The 20994-nt window shown below is 44.1% G+C and overlaps 1 protein-coding gene across 1 annotated transcript in view; it reads left to right on the top strand.

Moving 5' to 3' along the window:
• The first annotated feature begins 386 nt into the window (after positions 1–386).
• The window catches only part of ptchd4 (patched domain containing 4), a 29479-nt gene continuing 8871 nt past the window's right edge, over positions 387–20994 (top strand). The window contains exons 1-2 of the mRNA XM_023831627.2: positions 387–1570; positions 7432–7912. Of these exons, the coding sequence (XP_023687395.1) occupies positions 971–1570; positions 7432–7912 (1081 nt within the window). The 5' untranslated portion in view covers positions 387–970. The remainder of the gene's footprint in view (positions 1571–7431; positions 7913–20994) is intronic.

The raw sequence follows: 20994 nt of genomic DNA on the forward strand, positions 1-20994 counted from the left end.
AAAATTCCCTCTGGAGACCCGCCCGCATCAAAGGTCCAATTCGTCATTTGCTACCGATACACATCCAATCCAACTTAGAACGACTTATCGTTTTTTTTTAATGCATTTGGTGGATGTTAAACTACTTAACAGAAGATTAATACTACTGAATAAACGTGCTGAATTGTGAACAGGTTTCTCAGCTCAGTCACAAAGAAATGCTTCATTAATCAGACGTGTGCCAAAAAATTGCATGAAATATTATATGTGCCCTTTGCTCAGGTTGAAGAACCTAGGAGAAAATGAGGGGGAGGGGCATCAATCCTACGTAGTGAAGGAGCACCTCGGAATTTCCTTCGTGCCGCTCCGGCTCTGCCTCCTCATAGGTCTGCCGGCACCCGGCACAGGAGCACAATGATGCAACATCGGCCGTCCTTTTTTGAATCAGCATCTTCGGAAACGTGCAGTGGGTAAAGGGGGCACACGGGGACTGGTGCATCTCTGCAAAAGCCACCGGATCCGATGAGCTCCTACCTGCCTTGGTGTGTGGGAAACGCTGGTGGCCACGCGTTTGCGCGGATCGCGGTGAATGACATTTATTTCCCTGCCTGTTGTGTTTTTTCAATCGGAAGCTGCGTGTTATTTTAATAACCCCCCGCGAATGCGAGTCCCATGTCTTCCCGCCTTTTGAACGCCTCACATGGTTACTGTCAAGCACTGTACATAAATCAGCCACCGCCGATAGTGTAGTTAGAGGAGCGGGCGCACACATGCACATCAGAGCGCCGGAGCTTGCTGCGAATGCAGCAGAAGCAGCGCAAGCAGTCGCCGATCGGTGGTCGACAGGGGGAAGGGATGGCTTGAGATGAAGAAAAAAAGAATCTGCGAGTGATCGATATCTACTTGTCTTGTTGAGAATCGCTGCAGTGTTTTTACAGGTGTATTGCATTCTGAACAGTTTGATAAACGGGCCAACGGAGCCACATGTCACATGTGCTTCACAGGACGAAACGGGGCATCTGCAAGCTGGATCTGGAGGAGGATGCTGCGGCAAGTGATACACAGAAGGCTCAAAGCTTCTTTCTACTGGCTGGGCTTATTCGTTAGCAGGCATCCGGTTTTCTTCCTCACTGTCCCCGCAGTCCTAACCATCATCTTCGGATCCACTGTCCTGAGCAGGTTTAAACCCGAGAAGAACCTCGAGGTCCTGGTGGCCCCGACTCACAGTCTGGCTAAGATCGAACGGAGTCTAGCGAACAGCCTTTTCCCCATCGACCAGTCCAAGAACAAGCTGTATTCAGACCTGCACACTCCGGGCAGATATGGCAGACTGATCCTGCTCGCCAAGTCCGGGGCAAATATACTGGAACTGGCCGACCAGGTTCTGCAGATCCACAAGAAGGTGCTCGATATGCGGGTCAATTACAAAGGGTACAACTACACTTTCGCTCATCTCTGTGTCATGAGGCACCGGGACAAGAAATGCCTCTTGGATGATATAATTACGATTTTTGAGGATATCCGCTCGGCTATTCTCTCGAACAGCACTTTGTCAAAGGTGCCAGTGAGCTACCCAAATACAACGTTAAAGGTGAGGCAGTTGCAATTCGGAAACTGTTACTAAAACGTTTCTTTCGGGTTCATAAATCCTCGGCATAACACGAAGCAGGATCTCTGCTGTTTAAAGGTGCGCCGTGTGCTTTATTACTCAAAACTGACATTTACCTCGCTTATCTGCCATTCATAATGCAACAAATATTTCTGCTAGCCTAGCTAGCTTCCATACGTTTTCAATGTACAGTATGTATGGCGTAGTAGCCGCTTCTATTCAGCAATATTCTCCTACGGGGAACGACGCAATAAGAGCCGATTGATGCAAAAACGTGTTTGGTGCTCTCGTCGTGAGGTGAAGTGGGTGCTAAAACACGGGGCAATGCTGTCTTAGGCTATCAGGAAAAGCGCTCCAAAGCAGCTCTGCCCTGCTGAAAGCAACCCGGTCGGTCCAGTTATTGCACGTCCTGGTTCGGCTTGCAAAACGGTGCATTGCCACGAGCCCCGCATCCTTTCTGCACGGGAGGTGCAGCATGCCTGCAACTTTAGAAGCATAAATGCTTTGTAATCGGTGATGACACTGGGATTAAAAAAGATCCTGAAAATATGGTCATAAGTTTGTATTGTATTTTTTTGTTGTATAAACGAGTAATATGATAGGTTCCAGGAAATGTTTCTGTCACGAGTGGGATTTACCCTGTAGGAAATGCAGCATCTTACGGTGCCTTTTACGCTTTTGTAACCTGCCCGCATAGTCGGCCGTTCACTACTGTGCCTTACGGCCATTCAAAAAAATTATGCAGTGGAGTAAATCGGTGGATGGGAAATGATCGGTAAACTGGGAAATGATGCACAAAAATGATCTCCAAACTACGTATTAGAGGCATGAATCGTAGGACACGCTGGGAGGAAGAGAGGCACTGTGGAGGAGATAACGTCACCTAAGCGTCCGTAATTCGCCGGCTCGCTTTCATTCATACGATTTCACCGGCTTAACTCCTGACCGAATGACCGCAGCTCCAGTGCTCTGTTCGGGGATGGCGCTCTCCTCTCCGCTGGTATAGTCTCTTATTTCCGATCGCCAGCAGGCTGGCGGCTTCCCTGACTCATGCCTGACTTTACAGTGACCGGCTCCTTAGAGATTCCCCGAAATACCCGCTTTCAGCGAGAAGGGGAATCACCTTCGCTATGTCTCCCTCGGTACGCTGAGCTGTTTTATAGTAAAGCAGAGATCCCGCTTTTCAGAGCTCGCGATTTTAAATCCGGTGCATCTCCTTCATTGAAATGCTTCTTAAAGATTTTGTTTTATTAACTCATTTTTGCAGAATTATTTCAAGATTTCAAATAATGACTCTTTACATTAAATATTTTTTTAGGGAAAATTATATATAATACAAATGACGAAGTATATATAAAGTACGACATAGCGAACTAATCAGCAAATTGCAGTTTTATAGCTTGGCAGAGAAACACCCTATAAAAAGACACTTAACCGCCTGTGTAAATATAGAGCTGTATAAAACGACACTGCGTAAAACCCCCTTTTTTGAAAAGGGGCTGTTCCTAAGAACATCTTTAAAACTGTTCTTCACTTATAATAATAACGACCATTTTGCTTCTTTGTAATTAGCTTGCATTACAAGGTGGAATTGGTGTACCGAAAATATTGTTTTATGCATGTCATTGCTTGCAATTCGCACAACTAGAATAAATAATTAAGGATATAGTAATATATTCGAAAACTGCACAGTTAGTAAAAGTAATATCGTTTTTAATATTGCATTGGTGTATTCTAATGTCCTCATATTTAGCTACTCTGTTCCCTGGTCCATATTTCTCTCCTGGCATTTTCTTCAGCATCAGTCAACAGTCATCTTTTTAACACTATTACTCGTTTATAATTTTGGTGTTTGATGAAGCAGTTCAGGTTAACTAATTTGTTCAAGGAATTGAGTTTCTTTTGGGATTTTAACCGCCATTTTCTTGCTGAGCAATCTGCTGCATATTTACTACAGTATTTTTTTTTACTGTCATAAAGATAACCCCCCCCCACCATTCCCAAACATGCACACCTCATGCCTCCATCCCACTCTTTCCCCATCCCCATCCTGGTCCTTCCCAGGCTTCGCCATGAGTCAGGGATACTGGACACCGACATTTGGTGGATATGGGCCGGGGGTGTTGAAGCGTGACAAGAATAAATCCACAATTTCCTTGGCAACAAGCATTAACAGCTGCTATATGGTTTCCTTTAGTGAGGCAAGGAGGGCTGAGCTGGTGAAATGTCAGTGGTTCCTCAGTAAACACTGGTTCACCTGTGCAGAATCCATGGTGGCAGAACACTGTCACCACATCCAGTGTTACAGTTACAGTGTCATTTCCCCGTGCTGTATATGGGGTCTGCATGACCTCACTTTCAGGTTATGAGAAAATTTCATGAAAAATCATACTTCTCTATACTTTAGACTGTCACGGTGTGTGAGATGAAGGACTCAAAGGCTGGCATTTGGAGAACAAAAGGGGTTTATTGAACTGAAACAAAGCAGGGAAACAAACAAGCTCGCAATGGGTCAAAAACAGAAGGGAAGGACATAGGCAGACAGGAGGAGCAGTGTCAATGACCGGACTGGGGATGATAAGACAAACCGGTACTTAAATACAAAGACCAATGAGGGGTAACAAGCACCAGGTGTGTCCTCTAGGCAAGGAGGATGAACAGGGGAGGGGACCAAGGAGTGCGAACACAAGGGCAGACACACAGGGCTGGGGACAGACAGGAGAGCGGACAGGGCATGGCAGGACTGACAGAGTACATGGAACAGACTCAATACAAGACTAGTGGGGTAGAGCAACCGGACAGGACAAGACAGGACACATGCACAACAATGGACATGGGCAGGACCAGGCACCAAAAGGACAACAGGAGAGACCAACACTGAACAGATTCACACAGATGAAACAGACCAAACATGGGACGGGGCACCAGGGACAACAGACCAGGGAAAAGAGGGTCACATGGTAGACATTAACGGGGACCAAGGAGCAGGAGAAACAGAGACAGACTGAACACACGATACCTGGGAAATGCGGATGGACAAGACCCAGGACATGGGACAAGACACATAACACGACTAGGGGCATGGAACAGACAAAGGCAAAACCAGGGACAGCGGAAAGGACACCCAATAAGACACTCACCAGGACTAGGCAGACAGGTAGAAGACTCACAATGACAGGGATGGGAACACAGGAGGGAGCCAAAGGGGACACAAGCAAGGACAAAACCAAGGCAAGACAGGGTAACAAGATTGGGACCAAGGCACAATAAGAGGAAGTGGGGAATGTCTGGGTAGTCTTCCAGACCCTGTAGAGCTGGGTGGTGATCCTTGGATGCGAACCCTCCTGGGACTGCACCCCAGCAAGGTGGGGTGCATCAGGACTGGAGGGCCTAAGGGCCTGTGGAGCTGGAGGGCGCCATTGGTCTAGCAGGGCCGGAGCAGGAGGGTGCCAAAGGAACAGTGGGGCGGGACCACTAGGGCACTATAGGTCCTCTGCTCTTTGGGGCCCCACCCAACACTGCTGACTGCACTGGGACTTAGAATCGGGTTAGTGCAGAGTTCAGGCTGAAGCGGGGGCTCACAGAACGGGACTTAGGACAAGGCCCACATGGTCTCATTCTAAGTCCTCCAGTGGGGGATCTTCGGGGTTGACCCAACCTGGCTGGCGGCGACTGGGTAGGTGGGCATTAGCCTGGGGACAACCTGCAGGGGATGAAGAGACCACCGGTGGGGAGCTAGGAGACTGAGGGGAGCCTGCCAAGGAGACAACAGGAGATGAGGTGGGCGCTGGTGGGGTGGCAGTAGGCGAGGCAGAGCCAGCGGGATGGCTGGAGTCAAGCTAGGTGTAGCCGGGGCACCTGGTGCAACCACTGGGGTTCTCTGTGCGGCTGAAGCAAGAGAAAGCAGCCCACACTGCCCAGAGTGGTATTTTGGACAGTGATGGTGACTCACTTGGGACGTACATAGGTGGGCTGGCATCCCTCGGGGTAGGCTTGAGCGGCATGGCTGCTGCAAGACTGGGTATAGGTTCCTCTAGGAACAGGAACCTGGAGCGTGGGTGGAGCCCAGCTTCTGGGGGCACAGCAGAGGCAAGGATGGCCTCTGGGGGCACAGCAGAGGTGAGAATGTGTAGAGCCGACTCCTGTGGGCCAGACTCTGAAAGCTCGAGAAGAGCTGCGACACCTTCTAAGCCAGACTCTGGAGGCTCAGGGCGAGCGGCAGCCCTTTCTGGGCCGGGTCTGGAGGTTCAGGATGGGTGGTGGCTTCCTCTGGGCAGGGCCCTGGAGGTGTGGTGGCAACTTCCCCTGGGCAGGGCTCTGGAGGGGCAGCAGTGGCTTCCTCTGGGAAGGGTTTTGACTGCACCGGGTCAGGCAAGACAGGCTCTGAAGCAGGTTCATCCTGCTTCTTCCATTTCCTCCTCCTGCGACCAGAGCCAGGAGTAGCGGTGAGCTGCAGAGAGCTAGCGCGCTGAACCGTGGAATGTTGCAGAAAGTTGGCAAGCTGAACCACAGCGAGCTGTGGAGAGCCAGTGGGTTGAACCATGGCAAGCTGCAGAAAGCTGGTGGGCTGAACCGCAGCAAGCTGTGGAGAGCCAGCGGGCTGAACTGTGGCGAGTTGCGGAGAGCCGGGGGCTGAACCGTTGTGGGCAAAGCAACTTCATGACATGGGGGAGCGGTGAACAGAGGGACTTCATGACACAGCCGAGCAGAGTGGCTTTACAACGTAGGGGAGTGGAGAGGTTAGGGACTTCACAAAGTGGAGAAGTGGCGAGCAGAGAGGTTTCATGCAGAGCAGAGGCGGCGAACCAGTCCGCCTTGGAGATGCAGGACTCCAGAGGGATCATTGCGGACTCTGTAGAAGCAGTATACGGCTGGACCATAGCGGCTCTGCAGAAGCGGCGTGTGGTGGGACCGCAGCAGGCTCCAGAGATACAGAGTCTGGGTGCAGGGGAAATTGTGCAGGTAGAGATGTGGAGCGCGAGAGGCTCCTGGGGACAGCTGCTAGGCAATTTGTAGAGTCGTTGAGCGAGACGAAGGACGTGAAGGCTGGCGTTTGGTGAACAAAAGGGGGCAGGGAAAAAAACAAGACCGTGAGAGGTCAAAAGAAGTAGGAAGGACACGGGTAGACAGGAGGAGCGACGTCAATGACCGGACTGGGAATGACGAGACAAAGAGGTACTTAAATACAAAGACTAATGAAGGGCAACAAGCAACAGGCGCGGCTGAAGGGTCAGGAGACAGAAGGGTCAGTTGGCTAAGACCGGCAGGACGTAACATAGACAGTCGTTTCTTCTGAACTTAAACAGTTAGTCAAAGGAGCATTTTTTAAGAACTTCTTCTGAAAATGAAAGCTATGAGGTTGCTATTGCGCAAACATATAAATATGTATCCATGCTATATTTTCCATGCTAACAATACTTCCTTCTGAAGATAGTTATAAAAATCATTTAAAAATTGTATTAGAAAAGATACTAGCAAGCAAATTTTGAAATTTATGCTAGACTGTTGCCATGTAATTAATCCATACAAAAATACTTCGCCCACTTGCAGAGTCTTGGTGTGTGAAATTATGTATGATGTATGTGGTGAATATGTGAAATGAAATTAAATGAATTTTGAAAAATAATTGATGCATTATTTACCATTTGCCATATCCCGTATCTTGCTCTTCTTTGAGACATACACACATATGTATAAAGTTGACAGTTTAGCTTGGCATCTGAGTGCAGGGTCAGCCAATCATCTGACGGGGTTAGGATTAGGATCAGTACCGTTAGGTCTAGATTATCACAGGTTCTGGCTGATGATAAATTTGAGTACACCAATTGGGTTTGTTTTTGCAGGATGGAAGAGTTTCTTTCATTGGCCACCAGCTAGGAGGAGTGGCTTTTGCCCCCAACAGCCGAGATCAGCAGGTGAAGTCCGCCAGGGCCGTCCAGATCACATACTACCTCCATAACTACGGCTCCGCCGCACAGGACGCCATAGCCGAGAAGTGGGAGCACGAGTTCTGCCAGCTGGTGGGCCGGCTCTCCGCTTCCCGTCAGGACCTGCGGCCTCAGTCGCTGACCTCCCTCAGCCTGTGGCGGGACTTCCACCGGACGGGCATGCTGGCCCGTGGCGAGGTGCTGGTGGGCCTGGTACTGGTGCTGCTGGCGGCCACCATTTCCAGCTCCATGCGGGACTGCCTGCGGGGGAAGCCCTTCCTGGGCCTGCTGGGTGTGCTAACCATCTGCATCGCCAACGTTACCGCCGCCGGCATCTTCTTCATTTCCGATGGGAAATTCAACTCCACGCTGCTGGGAATCCCCTTCTTTGCAATGGGTGAGTGTTTATTAGTTCCTGGCCTCCAAAGGTCTCCATCCAATCCTGTACCCAACCCCTTAGCGCCCATTCTCAGCCCCCAGCCCCAGACCTTCCTCAGGGGTGTTGGGACAACCCAAACCAATGTAGGCCTTTAGCAGTTTTCTCTCTGCACAACAAGCTTTTGCTCTTAATGCTTCTCACCCTCGTATCACCTCAGAGATAATAACATCTGTTAAGGCATCCATCGTTGTCCTACAGACCTGTAATCTCACAGTGCCTGTTTTTATCGGAGCCTTCCGGAAGCGGATATTAAACATAATGACATTATTAAGGCTCTGCTGTCATCTGTAAATGCTCCTCGCACGGTGATTGAGTGAGATTGTTTGGCCATGCATAGGAAAAGAAAAAAAAACAAAGAGCAGCTTCTACTGGCTCTTCTTAGCACAATTAGCTTTGCTGTGGTTCCCCAATGATGCTGAAGCAGCCACGTGCTAAAGCCGCACGTCATATTAAGGACAGACAGTTCATTGGCGCATTAGCATTGCTAATGACAAACTAACCATCTCCAGTGCTGCGACATTACAGTGAGTGCATGTGGATTACAGGTTTCTTCTGCTGTATTTGAGTATTGATAGTATAGAAATTGCAGAGTTAGATGCAAATATGTGAATCTTCACATTTTAAACTATGAACTTTTTTGGTCCTTTTTAACTGCTAGCTCAAGGGTACAACAGCATTATTCTGTCTAGTTCCTGAATTATTAATCTTTTGGCCTCAAGATCTTCAGGTCATCTACGACCAGCTATCATCACCAAATTCCACAAATACGGAGGTTTAGAATTTTATTATAAATGATTCAAACCAAATTGTGGCTACGATGGGCAAGATTCGTAATTCGTAGAACAGGTTGCTGCTTTTCAAGATGATTTATTAATGTATTAAGATATATAAATACATGAAAAGCACCTTGGGACGACTCTGTTGTGAAAGCCGCTATATAAAAATAAATTGACTTGAATTAAAATTATAATTATACAGATCATAAAGAAAGTTTCTTTAAGAGAGATTATACGTTTTTTTCTTTTGTTATGGCTGCTTTTGCTCCAGACCTAAAGAAAAAAAAATACTTTTCAAGGTTATTCTCTCACAGGAGTAGCAGAGCCCACTGAACATGTTAAAACTGAATGTTTTACCACATTATACCAGATTTAACAAAAAAAAAAATCCCATGTGTGTAGTTTAAATTTCTCTTCAGAGCATAATGCTTTTAATCCTAAAAGCTCTTATGCAGACCCAAGTTAAGATGGAACATTATTCCTAATATATAAAAACTTTTGCCGTGGTTAAAGGCTGAGCTGGCCCCCTATAGGCAAGATTCTGCTGAGAGCCCCCAGGAAAAAAAAACATTTTGTCAATTCATTTATAGTAAAAACATTTCAGTAGCACAGGATATCTGGCTGCTAACTAGCTAGCTTTTCACAAGAAAAGTAGTTAAATATTAAATAAATAACTGGAACGAAACCAGAGATATTTCTTCGGATTTTTTTCACTTGCTCTTTTAGCGTCCTAGGCCTATAGGGCGAGCCGCCCTGACTGAAGCTGAGGTCCTCCAGTTTGTGGTTAGATATAATATTGTCTTTTTCTCTTGAAAAACTAATTTTCTTTTTACTGCCCATGAAACTTAATGCACTGTTGGTATCAGGTTGAAGTTTGCAGAGATCTACTGAGCTGTGATATGGATTTGAATGTCAGTGCAGGGTATTCACCACAATCAGAGTTAGTGTAACTCAGACTAATCTGCACTTCTCATCGAGAAAAGAGTGAAAAGGATGAATCTGTCGTCTTTCTGATTAAAATGATTAATTACAATGACTAATTTATATGGATTATAAATTGTTGATTTTTTTTTTTAATTTGTACAACCATTCCAACCATTTAAATATTTTAGAATAAGCTATAATAGCAAATTCTACTTTATTGAAATTACGGGGCACATATTGGCCTGTAATGTAAAGTGATCTTTCAAACAGAATAGGAAATTAGCTGGGAAACTTCAAAGCAGAGATTCGGCTGAAGAGAAACCAGCACAAATGTCTGACTAGAGTGTTACTCAGCAAGTCCTGCATGTTAAAAACACTGGATTTTTACAATTCCATTTAGCTCTTCAGCTTCTGTATCTGTTAATATCAGTATTGTATAACTGATTTAAATTAAGACTAAATCACATTTGTTTTCAGTCAGTTGATATTTAGCTATTGATGTTCAACTAACTCTTAGTTTTTAATTTTACAAAAAACTGCTGCATGCATTAATTCTTACTGAAGTATGGCAGTAGAAGTGACGGTAGCACTTTCCCTACCTACAAGGCACTTAAAAAAATCCCGCTATATTAAGAAGCTCTTATTAATGAAGTCACTGCTTGCTCCCTTTAAAAACTTTGTAGATCACTCTAAGATAACAGCATTCTGTGACATTTACTGTATGTGTTATTTGCTTATTCTGAGCATATGGTCTCACAGCCATGCTGTGGTGGTAAATGTCTAACTTAATTTAATCCGATTCCTTGGCTGCAATATATATCGTGCATTGCATCATATACATATATATCGACAAGTTAATTGGTTCTTTTAATATTACGATGCGACTGCAGAAGTAATGTTGTTTGACACAGGGACAAAGCAATGAATGTTTGACGCCATAAGGGATGTGGGCAGATTGAAAAGAAGCTGGAGACCTGCAAGCCAAACATCTTCAAAACCCACTTTAATCACAGGCTTTAATCCCCTTGGCTCAAAAGGCTGAGATTTTTTTCAGTGATACTTAAGACATGTCGTTATACCCCCCAGTCAAGGGTAATGTGAATAATGTTGGTATAAAGAAAAAATTTAGACCGTTATCGTGCGATTATATGGCCAACTTTATTTATGAAATCGTCGAAAGGGCAGCAATACATCCTTGGTGATGACAGATGTTGTAACTTACGGGTGTTTCCAGCCACCTGTATGCCACAGAATACCTTAAAAGCAACATCTGTCTCAAAATCCTGAGTTCCAAATTAGCAGGCATAACAGTGAAGCTTATCGAGCAGTATGCGTACACAATTTACTACAGATGCAAATCCGCTTTAAAATGCAGTTCTGTGTTTTTCCTCTAATTTAGCTATCACTATCACTATCACTGTTTCAGCGGCACCAGACTCTCTAAACTTGCAGTTTTTTTGGAGCAAGTTAGCGGAGAATTCTTTAATCTAACATTTATATTTCTTTTTAATTATGCTAGGAACTGAGAACTGAATTTAACACCCGTCTGCTTTTTATAGATTAAGCAGAAAATGAAACATCTCAGGCTACATAAAGCTAAATGACTCCTCAACTCCCTGCTTTTTATAATAATAATAACAACAATAATAATATTCAATTTAATTTTAAAATATCCATACGTCCATCTTCTAACTGCCTATTCTGATCAGGTTCAGAGTTTGGGCTGGTCCCACACAGCGTCAGACAGAATGCCAGTCCATTGCAGGGTTATTATGTAAAATACTTGATTGAAAACATAGTATATTTAAAATGGACCACATAGGATTCAAAAATACCATCTAGATGTATGATAACAAAAATAATAGTTCCTGCGGTGATAAAATGAAAAATAAATGAGACGCTCAATAAAATGAGACAATTAAAGAAAATCAGGAGTAAATTTAGGCACAGAGTCGCAGAAAAAGGTATCGGTTCAGTCATAGATGGAAAGTGAAGTTACAGTAGACGCAGGTTTGTAGGATTCTACGCAGAAATAGGAGACATTTGCCTGAAATCAGGCAGCAGGCTTTTCCAGAACAAGAAACGGAGTGAGATCTCGCTGAGGCACAGAGCGTGTGGTGGGGGGGAATGGTAGCGGAACACAGCCTGCGGCCTGCAGGGAACAGGAACAGGCGATGTGTACAGAGGGATGGGGGGCGGGGGAGGGAGCGGAGCAGGAAGTTGAAGGTCGACTACATTAGCAAGGTGTGTGCTACAGCCTCTCGTCTTTTCGTTTCACGGATCTATACATTTTTAATTTTTTCAGAAAGGGAAACATCTGTCTACTGCACGCTTCAGAGACCATAGCCTACATTCATGTTTGCTTTAAGGTGATGTTATATTAGAATTTTAAATAAAAAACAGGCTCTCTATTCAGTCATTAATTCATGTGTTTTGTATTTAATTGCATTCATCTGTTATTTCTGTTTATTTGACAGTTTTCAATACAAGTTAAATAGATCATGTTTTAGTTTAATACCATACCATGCTGGGATAAGCCAAACAGTTATTGCCGAACTCTTGCGTTGGCTAAAGCTTCTCTAGTGACTGAGAAAGCGCAGCCTTTCAGTGGACAAATACTCTTGTTCCTCTCCCTCTTGTTCTGTTAGGTGTCCACACAAAATACCAAATTAGATCTGTTTTGGTGACGCTTTAAAATAGTGAATAGTTACGTGTTCCTTTCCCTGACAAGGATATCACTTTCCATTATTTTCTGGGTGGAACAGGATGGCGCTCTTGACTAGGCAACCTGTGTGTTTAGGAAGCATATGGAAAGTGTGGTGACACTTTCTGTCAATGCCATGTTTAGAAGAATCTGTGAACAAATTCATAACAACTTTACAATACATTCATACAGCATTATAAACATGGCTACACATATTTATAAAAAGGCATGTCACATTATAGCTATATTTATATATATGTTTATTATGCATTATGAATGCTTTATGAAGCTCTCATCTATAATGCTCTATAGATACCTTCATAATGCAGTTCAAGTCATCCTTAATTCTTATACTGACCATTATAATACATTGAGATAGGCATCTATAATGCATTATAGATGACAGCGTTTAGTAAAGATTATCTAGGAGCTTTTTGTTTTTTAATAATGAACTGGCTTAATTATTGAAATGTAGATTTAAGAAGTTGAACACATTTCAGTAACACATACATATGGACAATATAATTCAGTGACTCTTCTAGAGAGCATGTGAACCCTACCTGATTGACACCCCTCCATAATGGTACGTTTGATTTATTGGAAAACATGGGTCAGCTTTCTGTTTCTGTTTTCAGGATATGTGCTGTCAATCGATGAATATCTTTAAATTAAATTAATCACACATTTAGGTGCAACCAATCACGATGAATGCTTTTTCGTTTTCTAACAGCTATCACTGTTTCTAAGAGCTAGAACCTTTAAATACCCAATTTTTGAAAATTGGGGAACTGCTCAGCACGAGCATCAGCACAGTACCTTTGCTTTTCCTAGCTGTTCTGCTTCACATGTTCTACTGTTCTACTTTACATATGCTAGCTGTTCCATCCGCTTCACATGTGCAAGGTATTTTCCTTTGCATGTTCTAGCTGTCCTGCTTCATATGTTCTAGCCATTCTGCATCACGTACTAGTTGTTCCATTTTGCACTTCCTTTCAAATTTCTTTCAGCGTGTCTTCTCTTGGAAGTGCTTTTTATGGGTCACCGGTGGCCGGCTGAATATTTGAGACCCCAGCATTCAACAATTTCAGACATCCCACCCCTTCTGGGAGTTCCAGGAGTGTCCTACAATTCAAGAGTAGCTCCTTGACACCTGCAAATGTATAATATCCAGGAAATCTGTCGTTCCACTATTCAGCGGCAGTAAAATTAGCTGGCAGGAAGTTTTACCGCTATAAGCCCACCCCACCAAGTCAGCAAAATGTACCGCCATCATCTAGCTCCAGTCTGCAAGCCCCCCCCCCCAACATATCTTGCCACCAGCACCTCCCTGGTCAGCAAATTTTACTGTGAGTACCCCAACCCCACTTCCCCCACTGGCACTAGTCTTAATACCATTATACGTCCAGTCATTAATTATACTGTGGTATACAGTATTATGACAATATTTTTAAAAGCAACACTATTCTGGTATTCCCTGGTAAAATTAGCCAAACCAGGGGGGCTGAGGTCAATATGCCTAAAGTGGGTTGTCTACAGTGTCTAGTGTTAATAGGTCAACAGTTTACAAACATCTGTTTAGCGATATAATAGCATTTGTGAAGTTAGCTGAAGTCTCTTTGCTAACGGATCATCTTTGGCTGCATTTCTCAAGTATGACTTCCAACCCTCACCTGCCTTCAAGCGAGCATCAGTAACGTAGGTGTGCTTTGTAATCAAATGGCGTCTCAAGCTGGCGGTTTTGCTGATAGCATTAACCAACGCGCTAATGAACTAATTTTGACAATACTATTCAGGATACATGAAATGTCGTTTTACTTTTTGAGTCCTGATGATGGGAAATTCAAAGAAAGGTCAAGAGTGCTGAAATTTCTTTTTGATACCCCCTTTTATAATATCTTTTGGTTAATCAAAGTGACTTATGTATCTTACCATCCCTTCTTTATTTTATACCTATTACTTCAAACAAAAAAATTCTCAACATTTCAGCAAAAGTTCAACCTGCAGACTTTCAGAGAAATTGCTTATAATGAATTCTTTGCTTGCTACTAACATGCTCTCCTTTTAAATGCATCTGCTTATGAAATATATTTTATAATTGTGGTATGTGACGGTTTTGTGATGTCCAGCCTGTCCCACAAGATGCATAGTTATTGTGCATGGAGCATGGACAGGATTGGGGATTTGCTCGTGTGGTGAAATCTATGCTTCCATTTGGTTTCATATATGAGCTGCCTTTCCCATGGAAATGTGCAGAGTAACACGTTGAGTTTGCCACGCAAACGCATTTTGTGGAAGTGGACAAATGCCAAAAAGTTAACGTAATCCATTTTTAATCGAGTCATCAGCAGGAAGTGCCTTGACTTCAACGGATGTGCACCTGCCAAAGCTAAATTTAGTCCAGGTTTGTTCTTGCGCCAGGTACATCTACATGCCGAAATGAAAGGGTTTATTTTGGAGTACAAGTTTTGAACATCGTGTCAGTGATCATTATAGACTTAAAATGCATATTTTTAAAATTCATCTATCCCTCTAAACTGATTATTCAGTACAGACTTTCAGAGCGTGTGGAGCCCATTGCAGGAATCTCACGGCACAAGATGTCGGGCACCCTGAACAGGATGCCAATCCAGTGCAGGACACACACTCACACACAACGACATACTGTACAATCACTCTCTACAGGCAAATTAGAGATGCCAGTTCGCAAATGCTCTAGTTTTCGAACTACCGGAGGAAACAGCAGTATTTGTAAACCACACACACACAGAGCAGGAGGTGTGAGGGGACATTAGTGCTGACTGAGCCGCCAAGCCAGCCGATGTCTGAAATCCCCGTCTTTAAATATAGCTGAGGAAACAAAGGTTAATTTCATAAATAAATGGATTCCTCTCGAACACGTGACCTTGCAATAATGTTCCCAAGCTCTCTCCATCTCATCGGTGTGACAGCGCTCTAATGAAATCAGACGATGCGTCTCGCCTCTGCAGAGTCAGAGCGTGTGAAAATAGAACATGCATTTGAAATGGCGGGAGTCCGCTGACGCGATTGTTTATGGTATTCTAAGACAGGGATCCCGGGCCCATTGCTGAAATTCCCTGCCACAAATTATTCCTGGATTCCATTAGGCTTAGAGTGAAGGCAATGGCTCACATTCATCTTCATTTCAGGCCATATAAAACGCGGCTGATTTAGGAATGGGCATTACGGAAAAAGGTTTTTGTTTCCTCGTTTGTTTTCCTGAATGAGGTCGGCGATTTAGCTCAACATGCCGCTTCATTGGAACGTTCCCTTCAGCTTAACCAATGGAACATCAAGCTCTTCATTTCCCATTTTAATGGACAAAATAATGGCCCTTTGTGAACCATCGTGTTTTGGAGCATGGATAGTAGCTGTAAAGCTGTCAGACCGAAATATGATCAAAAATTGCGTTAAATGAAAAGGAATATGCTATATTCTCCATATATCTCTGTATCACTTTTTACGACGGGCAATGTGGGAATAATATTCACTTGCAATATCTTCAAGCGGTTGGAAACTATTAGTGAAAATAATTGAATCGGGCACCCTATCTCGATAAGCTTGACAACTCAGACACATGTGAATTAGGCTACACTTTGCTGAAACGAAACCCCCGGCCTCTCTGCAAGGGACAGTTTCAGGTGGTTAAATATGCATGAGCAATAAAAGCCGATAATTAAGGAAGCAATCTTCATAATCAGCTAATTTGCTTAGCAGGCACCTTCGCAGGATTTAGCATTATCATCAAAGAATATCTCAATCATGTGCAGAAGAGATGAGCACATGTCAGCAGATTTACTTCCTATTTACACCCAAATTGTATTTTTCTTCTAAATTCCCCTTTTCATTTGTGTTAGGATAAGGCTAATGTCTTGTTACCTTTTCTTGACACCTTAGTAATTTTGTGAAGGGCTACTTCTGGTATTTAAAGATACCGCAGATGTTTCCGAGTTTGCAAGGGTCAGGAACAGAACAGGGACTCGGACTCCCCGATCAGCGTAAATGTCCTTGCAGCTGAACACGTCTAGAGCGTGCGAAGGTAACTGTCAAGTGCAAATGGCATCGTTGTGAAGCCTGGCTGCTGGAAAGTCATCGGGGGTTGTGCTGCAATACCGCTGAGTAAAGCATATGAACCTGACTGCAGCAGTAAGATATCCAGCTGAATAAATGACCTTGTATGAAAGTATCAGCTAAGCAGCACAGCGATAACTGACAGCGGGATGAAGGCACCTTACTGTGAGGGAAGATGGCGTTTCTTTTTTTAAGGCATCGTCCGTGGCAGCTTTAAATGCTGCGTATAATTAGCGGCTGGAAGTTTTACCTCGTATTTTACTGGGTTTTTCATCAATCCAGAATACAGTGATGCACGGGATGGTTCCAGTCACGTTACACCTTTCAGGGTGTCCATACATAAATGGCGCATGGTTTAGATCTATATTTTAAACCTTATGTGGCATAGAGCAAATGATGTGTACGGTCCCTGACCGTGTTTAACCACATAAAAATTTATTGAGGCCCTTTTCCCACGTTAATTATGTTTCAGACAGGTATTGAACTCTGCAGTCTTAGTAAAAACCCTACCTGTAAAAATGGGTGGGAATTTAAAACTGGATTATTTGTGACAGGCCCTGGCAGACAAATACGACGCAAATAAAACGTATTACATAAAGGAAAAGATAGAAGAAAGTGCACCGGTGATAAACTTCCATCGAGGTTCTCTGAAGTCGTAAGAGACCGTAATATAAAAATGGACGGTCAGACGGAGAGAAAAGATTATGTCTTCTGCTTCCCATCAAGTGCACCTAAGGGCTTAGGCCAGTTTAAAGGGGGCATTCGTGTAATGTGTTGAGTCTGCTGCTATCCAACTTACCTTCCAGTAAACTGTGTTTAACCAGCTGTCAGATTGGAGCAGTATATGGATAGATGCACTCTTTCATGCGAGGAGTCCTGCTCAGATTTCTCTGATAGTACTTTCTTTTTATAGTTTTGCAAGATATATCAGGCATCTTTGTACAGTATCCCTTTAATTGTTTAAACATCATTAATGGCATAATGATTACATTATCTGCCCTGACCCAGCACACAAAACACAATTTAGAATTTTTGGGCTTTTTTAAAACACATAGCTACATATAGACATTTTTGTAGATGACAAAGTGTATTTACACATGACATTTACACTAAAAATCAAATCATAAGTGTCTACACACACATACATACATTGTAGACAGATATAGATACTGTATATATAGGGTGGTGCAGTGGTTAGCACTGTTCCCTCACACCACTACGACCAGGGTTGAAGTCTCCAGCTGGCTCTGTGTGTGTGGTGTTTGGATGTTCTCATTGGGTTCTGGGTTCTTTGGCTTTCCCCCCACCGTCCAGCAACATGCTGAAGTGAATAGAAGTTACCACATTGCCCATATGTGAGCCCTGCAATGAGTTGGTGCCCCATTCTGGGTTGTTCTCTGCCTTGTGCCTGTAGCCTCTGGGATAGGCTCCGCCCCCCCGCGACCCTGAATAGGACAAGTGGTTACAGGAAATGTATGGATGGATAGTGAACCTTGTATATGATATGGGTTTTACCTGCTAGCTATTGTGGCTGTGTAGCACTGCAAATGGTACCCTGGAAATTCTGACAAAGCTGCCCTTGAGCTCCGTTGGACGCCCTACAACGTGCAGAACAAACCCGCCGTTTTAAGCATTTCTTTGGGAAGCCCCTTCTCCTGGAGCCGAACCGCGCAGATCGATGTACCGTAGTTCAGTGTGCATTCAGGCGTCGGTGGATAACAAACTGCACCCGCTTCAGTGGGATAGTGCGCAGCTCCCACACTTTGTGTCGAGCAGATAACACCGGCCTGGTTAGCATTGGCCAGCATGTGGTTGGGACCTGCATTATTGATGTTATGGTGTTTATCAAATTGACCTTTCTTTACTTTTCAAATTGTCAGAGGGATTTAAGGGAGAGAGGATTTCTATATGATGCACAGGAGTGAACGCAGGGCTGGTCTGGGTGATGTGTTCTTCAGAAGGGTTTATTTTGTAAATCTTGTTACTGTACCTGCATGCAGCCACTGACTCCTTATTCCCGATGAGTCCTGCCTTTGTGCCAACTCTTTTTTTTCCCCCCAATCCATTGTAGTAACATTTTTATAAAAATAGGTCCTGAGATGAAAATGCAGAACCACTAAACAGAGACGTTACCATTACAATAACAGCGGAAAATGGCTGGAATTCTAGTCAATAGGCGGTCTATCCACAGTGCTTTCTGCTGATAAATAGGGGAGACGGCGTATTAAGAAGCGCCGCAAAGCTGTATGGAAGCATGTATTTGTTTTTCTCATTAGTGGAAATAAGAGATTATTTGGCAATGCGGCAAAGTTCTTTGTGGAGTCTTTCTTCCAAATTGACGGGATTTCCTGATAACCGTGTGCTCCGTAAGTGCCTTGTGCACATCAGAAAATATGCTAATTATATTCATTCAGCTGTGGGAAACACGAGTGTGAAAGAGGATGCGGTGTAAATATTCACGGCCGGGAGATTCTCCGTCCGAGTCCCCTTCCCCGCAGCCGCAGCGTTACGCTCCAAGCGCTCTGGCTCTTCAGTGATGTCCGACACTCACCTAGCACGGCACGCTCTGCATCTCACGTTCGCTGGAGCATGGTGTCGCCCGGCGTCACGTTTGGACTTGCTAGGAAACCGACGTTCAGCCGGACCCAACCATTTATTTTAAATGTCAAACGTGAGGCTTCACTTCAGCTGCTCCTCCTGCTTAATTATTAAAAATCCCATTAAGGATTTTTTTTTTTTTGTCAGGAGGCTGTTGGAATGAGATCAATAGTTTGTTTATCAGTGGTGATTCTTTGCTTGCAGGCCTCAGTCGGGGATACGGAAAGACAGCTTTCTGGAGATTGTCTCCAGTTTACTGCGTGTTGTCAAATGTAAGCCTTGTGTAAAGGGAAATTTAGTTCAGAATTTGAACTCAGACATATAAAGGGCCAAACCTGATATGGCGTGGAACAGAAAAGAGCCTAAGCGAGGAAGGACGGCCCGACTGAGTTCTAATCCCGCTGTACCCCTGTGGTACAATGGTCATTGTAACATGTCACCTTCTGTCAGTTCCACACACACAGCAGGAAGGTGAAGAGGAGCACTTCACAATACCAAAACAAATGCAATTATTTTCTTCCCATCTTCCTGTAATTCTGTATAAATCAGGCAGTGATCCATAAATTACGTAAAACATCTCCCAGGTATTTTGACATGTGTATATTTCTTGGTGTAACAAATCGGGACATCCTAAATAACACGGATAGCCCGTCACAGGATTAATGGTTCTTGGAGCATATAGACGGTCTGAATGTATTCCTGGTGCCAAAAAGCTCCAAATCTCTTGCATTGTGTGCTTACAATGCATCACACTTGTGCTTACTAAAGCAAGTAAACGTTTTTTCACCCGAAACATTTATCAGAATGCAGACAGACAAGCATAGTCAATTCACCTTTCACATTTTAAGAGCTTAATCCTGTTGTACTAATTGGGTTTTTTTTTTTTTTAGCTGATTGGAAATGTAGATTGGTGCACTGGCTCTCTGTGTAACACTGTGGCCACACACCTCTGGGTTTAGGGGCCTGAACTCCACCTTAGGCTGCATGTGTGTGAGGTTTGCACGTTCTCCTTGTGGATGTATGGGTCTCCTCCAGGTTCCTGATCCCTTCCTACTAGAAACATGCAGTAAGTAGAGCTGGTGTCACCAGATTGCCCTTAATGTGTGACCGTGTGTCCTGCAAGAGACTGACATCCTATCTGAGATCTCTCCTGCCTAGAGCCCTGTGCTTTCCGGGGATAATATGGAGGCTCATCATAACCCTGCCCTGGATAAGCAGTTATGGAAGATGGATTCATTACTGGAACTGTATAATGCACTGGAAGGAATAGTCAGCAAGCCACTTGTGACAAGAACATATTTTATCTACGTTGTTTGACATTTGATACACTTCTATATTATATTCAAATGTTAAAAATTTGCATTGTATTTTTGTATATGTGTAGCTTATGGTGGGGGGGACGGGGGGGACGGCGGTGCAGTGGGTCGCTGTGTTGCCTCACACCTCTGTGGTGAGGGTTTGAGTCTCTGCTTGGGTTCCATGTATATAGAGTTTCTATGTTCTTCCCATGTTGTTGTGGGGTCTTCTCTGGGTACTCTGGTTTCCCCCCATAGTCCAAAAACATGCTGAGGCCAAATTGTGTGTGTGTGTGTGTGTGTGTGCGTGTGTCTGTGTGTGTGTGTGCGTGCGTGTGTCTGTGTGTGTGTATGTGTCTGTGTGTATGTGTGTGTATGTGTCTGTGTGTGTGTGTGTCTGTGTGTGTGTCTGTATGTGTGTGTCTGTGTGTGTGTATGTGTGTGTATGTGTCTGTGTGTGTGTGTGTGTGTGTGTCTGTGTGTGTCTCTGTGCCCTAGGATGGGTTGACCCCCCATCCTGGGTTGTTTCCTGTCTTGCGCCTATAGGCTCTGGACCCCCTGTGAACCTGAACAGGACAAGAAGTTACAGAAATTTTCAAAATATTTGTAAATGCGTTCTTGTTTCGCAAATGTGTTCATTTTATTTTTGTTTCT

This window comes from Paramormyrops kingsleyae, chromosome 19 (genome assembly GCF_048594095.1).
Source record: "Paramormyrops kingsleyae isolate MSU_618 chromosome 19, PKINGS_0.4, whole genome shotgun sequence".
Classification (NCBI taxonomy): Eukaryota; Metazoa; Chordata; class Actinopteri; order Osteoglossiformes; family Mormyridae; genus Paramormyrops; species Paramormyrops kingsleyae.